At 43.5% G+C, this 7,453-nt stretch overlaps 1 protein-coding gene across 1 annotated transcript; it reads left to right on the top strand.

The window, feature by feature from the left end:
* The first annotated feature begins 5,591 nt into the window (after nucleotides 1–5,591).
* LOC101662328 (CCN family member 2-like) lies at nucleotides 5,592–6,849 on the top strand. Its single transcript, XM_013004504.3, has 3 exons — nucleotides 5,592–5,982; nucleotides 6,191–6,442; nucleotides 6,629–6,849. Exons 1-3 carry the CDS (start codon nucleotides 5,592–5,594, stop codon nucleotides 6,847–6,849), a joined length of 864 nt encoding a protein of 287 aa, XP_012859958.3.
* Nucleotides 6,850–7,453: the final 604 nt, after the last annotated feature.

Here is a 7,453-nt window from a genome sequence, read left to right as displayed (position 1 = left end):
GGCGAACACTAGCTGAGATAAGGATAGAGTCAGAAGAAAGACAAAGAGCAAGGGAACGCAAACAAGGATGGTTTGAAGAATGGTTCAATTGGTCACCTTGGCTAACTACCCTCCTTTTGGCCATCGCTGGAACACCAGTTATATTAGCACTTTCATTCATTTTTGGTCCATGTTTTGTTAACACTTTAGTTATGTTTGTGCAAGGTTGAGTGAGTGTAGCAAAATTGATGACCCTTCAACAGCACTGTGAAGTATTACAAATACATGACACTGATATAATCTTAGACCAGCACCACCTGAGTAAGGAGACTCAGTATTGATCCAAAAACCACTGGGGAATGTGATAGGGAAATTGAAATTGTTCTGGAGTGCGATAAGAACAGTACAATACAGGATGCTCCCAACCTTGTGTAAAGGTCAGCTTGTCTGCCAAAATATTCCACTTCTGTACCATGCAGCTGCTTACAAAAACCACACGCTGACAAAAGATAAAAGATAATGGAAAGTTCCGGATTCTTTTGAACGGCATCTGTGTGACTCAATAACCTGTATGACTCTAAATGTTAGAGGCACATGATGGTTCTCAACCTTCTTACTGCCGCGATCCTTTAATACGGTCTCTTGTGTTGTGGACACACCCCAACCATAAAATTATTTTCATTGATACCTCATAACTGTAATTTTGCTACTGTTATGAATCAAGTGACTCCCGTGAAAGGATTATTTAACCCCCAAAGGGGTCACGACCAACTGGCGAGAATCTAAAAGCTGTCCCAAGTTGAAGCACAGTGACCACTCTCAGCATTCAACAGAGTCTGGTGTGGTCCCTGAGCAAGTCTGGGTTTGGAACTCAATAAACCTTTCTAAACTGATCTCGGATTCTGTTCAATTTGTTTTTCCAATCACCTGCAATTAACAGGATGCTAACAAATGATTGGGGGGAAGCTAGGGGACCAGATTTTAGGTTATGGGTAGACACTATGAAAACATTTGTACCCAAACCTCAGTGAATCACGCATGTACTGAGCATGACAATGATCTTGGACACTGACCTGGCAGGCAGCATGGCAGAACCCTGGGTCTAAACCGAGCCCAGCCTCGAAGATACCTGCAACCTTGGACTGAGGATTCAGGAACTTGGATGAGAAAGGAAGTTGAGAGTGGCCACCCCAGTCTGTGGAAGTAGCAGTTTTTGGACCTTCAAGGAAAGATCAGGCTTGCTGGGTGTCCAATGGAAATAGACCAAGAATGACCATATGTTTAGTACTTTGATTCCCCACCCTTTCAAAGTAACATGACAGGTTTGCTCTGTGTGCAGGGATTTTCACTTGGAAGAATGGGTCCAAGTGAAAGGTTCCCCTTGGCAACAACCCCCATACCTAGTGTAAACTGAGCTCAATCAAATGGGAGATAGAAGTGTGTAGGGCAATCACTCTTCAATTGCAGCTCAAAGTGGAACCGGACTAGCATAGACTCCTCATACCTCCAGTGTGTAGAGTGCTGTGACATTGGAAAAATTGGTGATATATAACTTATATAACCCAGTGTGTTTGTCATATAATCCAGGAAGATGATTCAAAATATTTTACTTTTGTGTTCCTATGGGTTTTTGTTTTCCTGCCTTATGCTTGTTCTTTGTTTGCTGGATTTTTGCTTCTGTTGGTATAGTTGGTTTCATGGGGATTGATTTTGTCACCATACTACCAACAAAGGAAACCTGAGTCGTGTATATCCCACAGACAATCAGATGGATTCTGGGCTCCCACTTAACTGTAGCCCCAATCCAAGAACTGTTAGTTTTGATTCAATGGTCCTGTGTGATACTCGCCTTTAAAAAGTGGTCAGTGAAGTTAAGGGTACTACAGCAAAGTGTGGTGAAGAGAGCAGTTGATGGCCTGCTATCAATCAGAATGGTGTCTGGCATCTTAAAAGCATATATTCAAACAAGCAGCCATCTAAGTGAAGACTCAGCAGTACACATGGAAGAAGCACACCAGCTTGCGTCATCCAAAGGTGATAATAACAGATCTGAAATGTGATGAAGGGAAAATATCAGAGTTTAAATTGTGAACACCCCATTTGTAGAAGGCTATGGAGGACAACAGTGGGAGCCCAAAACCCATCAGCAGAGTATCTAGTCACAATAATTCCTGGTGGATCCCCTGTGACCACAGGAAAGGGTCTGGAAAACCTTTACTACCAGAAAGAGATCATTGTCATCTTGATTTTGCTGGACCTGGTTAGTTGAGCTCCACCTTGACCCAACCTGAATTTGTCTAGGTGCAAATGTTTCTTGCTTGTTGCATAACAAAAATTTCTCCCTTACCATTTGAAATACTGAGTGAGGTCTTTTCTTTCTTACTTATTATGTGTAATTTTGTCAGTGTATTATTGTTATTTTCTCGTTACCACTTTATTTTGTTTTTGTCCTTTATTGTTTCTGTTGGGTATTCCAGTTTGTGAAGCACAGACGGAGTAGATGCAGAGAGATCATAACTGATGCAAGGGTTTATAGGGGATGTGGGGGTGGGAGTAGAAGTCAGGGAGGTCCGGGGTATTGGGGAAGCACACAATGTATGCGGGATGGGGGAGTGAGCACTACAACTGTTTGTGATTATGTATATGAACTCATTTTAAAAGCAATTTAACCTTGAAAAATAAAGAAAATGTTCTTAGATTGATTGTGGTAATGATTGTATGATTCTTCATTCTATGATTGAACTAGTAAATTTTATGATATGTGGATTATGTGCCAGTAAAATTGTAAAAATAAAAATGCATACCCAGAGCCACACACACACATTTGTCTTCCTACACCTGCTCATGTAAAAGGCTTAAATAGAGTACTGACTAAAAAATAAGAGTATCCTCTACTTGAGTCGTTCTTGTTGTTAGTTGCTGTTGTGTTGGTTTCTACCTTTTGGATAACAGAACAAACTTTGTCCTGTGTCACTGTCAGGGTTCTTGACATGTTTCATTGCATTGTTTTAGTTATCGTGTAGATTTGTCTTATTAAAGATTCCTTCATTTTAAAAAAATTATAATTTGTTTCCCTTCATTTTTGATACCCTCTGGTTCACCAGGTGCAATGTTCTTTTCTAGCAATTGGTCTTTCCTGATGTTGTGTCCAAACTAAGCAAGCCTGTGTCTCACCATCTTTCTGAGGGACATTCTTCGATGTTGTAGTTCTGCAAAGATTGATGGATTGATTCTTTGGGCTATTAATTGATACCCAACATTCTTAACGAATAACCCGATTCTAGTGCATTAATTATTCTTGTTTTCCATCTTCTAGATTAGAGAATTAGAAAGTTGTGAAGTTGAGTTATTATGAATCATAGAATATCATCAATTGATTACCATTTATATCACAAGAATATAAGATGCTTTACAACTTCCATTACATCAACAAATGTTCACACAACATATATCATTTTGATATATACAATAACCTTATGGAAAATTGTACAACAGTATGTTGTAAGGCAAAGTGTATAATAACACTGATGCTGCAAAGTAAGACATATATCCAAGTGAAAGGATCAAAGAAAGACATGTACAGAACTCTCAAAGTTGTGTTATTCCTTTGAAAATTGAAAAACACTCAAAGATATTAACAGTAGAATGAGCAAAACTGTGTAAAATATCCGTGCAATGAAATACTACACATGAATGAAAAAGTATTATCAACTGTTTAGTGAGTGAAAGAAAAAAGGCAAAGAGCATACATGCTGAATGATTTCATCTGAATGAGATAGTGGGTAGGTACAACACATGAAAAATTAAGGAAGACAGACTAGGAATTTTTTCAAGGACAGGTATGTGGGATTGAGTAAATGAAATGAGAAATGGAGATCTTATCTGACCTCCTCAGGGGAGGAGGCTACTCAGGGGAGAAGGAAAATGCAGCTCCACCCAGTAGCCATAGGTCAGAAGTCTGGCATGCCCCCACCCTCAGTCCTTCCTTATTCTGACACCAACCCACCCACCAAAGAAACACTAATGTGCACTTCAGTTTGATAATCTGTCTCTTTACCCACACAGGACTCACACAGAACATTCACACTAAGCAGGATTGATTAGGGAAGTCAACAGGTGAACACCAGCCATGATCAGAAATCATTACAGATAAAGTCACTGACTCATGGCAACACCTCTCCTCAGCGAGCATTCAAGTCTCTCTCTAGTCCTCAGCACCTCGGAATTGAGACGCCAGGAAGCCAGTCCACATCTCTGCCTCACAGTCTCCTAATCACACCGCTGCTTCTCTTTTCTGTCTATGGCCAACTTGCCTCTGCTGCTAGTCTTGGCCTCTGGCGTGGACTTTTTTCCTTTGCAATGTCCCATGGTCTCTGTGCTGTAGCCTCTACTCCCAGCCTTCCCCACTTGAGACAGAGATCTCACATGTGCTCTACTGGGTTTTGTTTTTTTCCCTTCTTTGATGGTCCTGCATTTTTGTGCTGTGCTTGGAAAATGGCTCTTATATAGAGTGGAATGACGTTGATGGAGGTGTGCTTGTTCTCTTTCAGCTTTACTCCAAGAAAACAAAGAGAGGTGACTTGGTTCACATTCCTAGTAAGGTGGAGACTCAGAAAACTTCTCATCTTAATCCTGTAAATGTTACATAGGAGAGAACTCATTCCACAATGAAATTGTAATCAAAGCCAGAGGCCAGAATTCACAAAGCATCATATACGGGATTATGTAAAGCCATATTAATTCACTACACCTTAGGCACACGTAATTTAGTATACTCCGTTGATTCTGATTTCTGCAAATATTGAAAGTTTTGATGTCTGGAGAAATCTTATCTTTGTACATTCTGTGTTCCTTGTAAGGAAGGAAGAGGGACATCTACTTTGTGGAAACAGTGCAAGTCTTATGGCCTACAGATATTTTGTCTATTGTATGAGTGGGCAGGGCACCTGACTAATTATTTTCTGTCTCTTTAAATTTATTGAATAAATTTGAATGATGAATGCAGTCTCTCACCAAGTCTGTTTCTGTCATGTGCCATGTAGACTTTTGTTTAATAGACTTCAAATGCTATGCACAGTATGAAATTAACTTATATAAAGTAGGAAAGGTGTGAAAGGAAAGGGGCAGGGGAAATAAATCTATTTGCTGCTTGAAATATTAGGCTTGGGATTTTTCTTTTTAAAACTATTAAGATGGAGTGCTGCACCAATATTAGGCATGAGGAATGTAGAATTCGAAGGGTCAGGATCAATCTGGTTTGAATTGATGAGGAAGGAAGGTGGGGAGGAATGTGAGGAACGTCCCTTTGTGTTTTTTCCCTCCTGGGCAAGCTGGGGAAGCACTGAGCATATAAAAACCCAGTCCACCAGCCCCAACCTCACACAACTTTTCCCGCTGAGAGGAGGCATCCACTGCAACTCCAACCACAGGATAGAGACCCACTCCAGCCCAAAGCCAGTGAACTGGCCAGCCGCTTCCAACACTGCAGACAGTCCAGCACATCCAGACACGCTGCTCCAGGGCAAGCCCACTACAGACCACCAACTCGCCTGACCTCCAACTCCTGTCCTGTTGCACCTGTCCCCGCCTGCCACCACACATCTGCCACCAGCATGGGCTCTATTCTCTTCTCCTTGGCGTTCCTGCTCGCCTTCTACAGCTGGGTAAGCAAGGAAACCCCTGCCATGGCCACTGCTGCTGGGGGACTCAGAGCTGGGAAAGAGGTGGGTTCACACCTCAATCAGGCTGAGCACCCTGCTGACCACCACTTCTCTCTGCAGAGGGCCACCAGCAAGGGCTGCAATGGGCAGTGCCAGTGTGACCGCACGAAAGAGCCCAGCTGCCCTCCAGGTGTGAGAGTGGTAATGGACGGCTGCAACTGCTGCCGCATGTGCGCCAAGCAACTAGGGGAGTTGTGCGAGAAGCAAGACACCTGCGACATGATCCAGGGCCTCTACTGTGACCTTGGCACCCCTCCGAACCGCACGATTGGAGTGTGCAAAAGTAGGACCTGCAGCCACAACCCCTGTGCTACGTTGTGTCCAGCCACCTCCTTGCTCACAATCCCCACACCTCACTCCCCAAATCCCCAAATCTGAAATCAAATTTTAAATGCCACTAACTGCTCATCGTGCACATCCCTGATGCACTTACAGTTCCAGCTGCAGAGACCAAACTCACCTAACCCCTGTATCCCCTTCTTCTCCTTCAGGCGTAGTAGGTGCCCCCTGCGAATTGGAAGGGAAGGTGTACCAGAACGGAGAGACCTTTGTGCTCGCCTGCAAACTACAGTGCACTTGCATCAATCGAGACTTCTACTGCAGTATGCTGTGCCCAGAAAACAATGACCCTCCCAGCTCTGAGTGCCCCTTCTGGCGAAAGGTCAAGCCTCCAGGGGAATGCTGCGAGGTGTGGGCTTGTGAGAAGCCCAAGGAGCTCACAACAGTTAGCACTAGCCTTGAAAGTGAGTTGTCGCCCTCTAAGTCACTGTTGACATGTTCTCTTGCCCGCCACCCCGCCACCCTCCCACCCCCGTGTGATGTACTCCTGTTAGAAATAGTGAACCCATGGGATAATTCCTAACTTTGCCAAGAGGAGGAGAATGTGTTGTTCGCTTCGTAGCTGGATTTTGTGTGCCTTTCCCTTGTAGCTCGTCAACTTGAAAACACGGTTAGCCCAGACCCAACGATGATGCGACCCAACTGCCAGGTCCGGACCACAGAGTGGAGCGCCTGTTCCAAGACATGTGGGATGGGCATCTCCACCCGGGTTACCAATGACAACGCCAACTGCACGGTGGAAAAGCAGAACCGCCTCTGCATCGACAGGCCTTGCCAAGCTGCCGTGGAGGAGGAAATTAAGGTATCTTAATGTTCTGCTTGTATTCACTAATTTTTCTGAAGTGAGATGAATAGGTCCAGTGTTTAGGTCCCTTACAAGCCTTGTTATTAGAGGCACATCATCATTCCCAAATATCAAACCGTTGAGCTATTATAAGGGAATGGGATATCGTGTAATAGGAACCACCAGCTTCCTACTACAGAATCCTACAGCGTTAGTAAATGTGAGACATCCTAAGACAGGCTAGGTCTGGTTCTGGAAAAACTTGCAAGTGACACTCAAAACTCCTCTGCTCAAAATATAAACAAAAGTCAGACAAACTTAAGACTGTGTCTAGTAACACAGAGTTCCCACGGGCCACTCCTTTTGTAAAGTAAATAATCTCTTCTCTCTTGTCTTTCTTCTTTACAAGGAGCATCCAAGCCGCCAATATCACCCATCCCATCAAGGTTCGGCTGTTTAGCTGCACCAGTACGAAAACTGGCTCAAACAAGCCACACCTCTTGTAAGACCTGCGGAGGCTGCCCTGATGGCAGATACTGTACTGCTCATAAAAACCACCACCCTGCCCGGGGAACTTATGTGGCCTAATGAAAAAGTTGTGAAAAAGAACATGCTGTTCATCAAGACATGT

The sequence above is a fragment of the Echinops telfairi genome, unplaced genomic scaffold (genome assembly GCF_000313985.2).
Source record: "Echinops telfairi isolate 266 unplaced genomic scaffold, ASM31398v2 ScPeMD7_3533;HRSCAF=4204_0, whole genome shotgun sequence".
In the NCBI taxonomy this organism is placed as follows: domain Eukaryota; kingdom Metazoa; phylum Chordata; class Mammalia; order Afrosoricida; family Tenrecidae; genus Echinops; species Echinops telfairi.
Note: the sequence above shows the minus strand (reverse complement) of the source record. Positions and strands in the feature narration are given on the sequence as shown.

What these genes read in the sequence shown, in the direction of transcription:
- LOC101662328 (XM_013004504.3), top strand. Translation starts at nt 5,592, where the DNA reads ATGGGCTCTATTCTCTTCTCCTTGGCGTTCCTGCTCGCCTTCTACAGC. An exon ending in CACGATTGGAGTGTGCAAAA is followed by an intron (nt 5,983 to 6,190) that starts GTAGGACCTGCA and finishes CTTCTCCTTCAG; the next exon opens with GCGTAGTAGGTGCCCCCTGC. An exon ending in AGTTAGCACTAGCCTTGAAA is followed by an intron (nt 6,443 to 6,628) that starts GTGAGTTGTCGC and finishes TTTCCCTTGTAG; the next exon opens with CTCGTCAACTTGAAAACACG.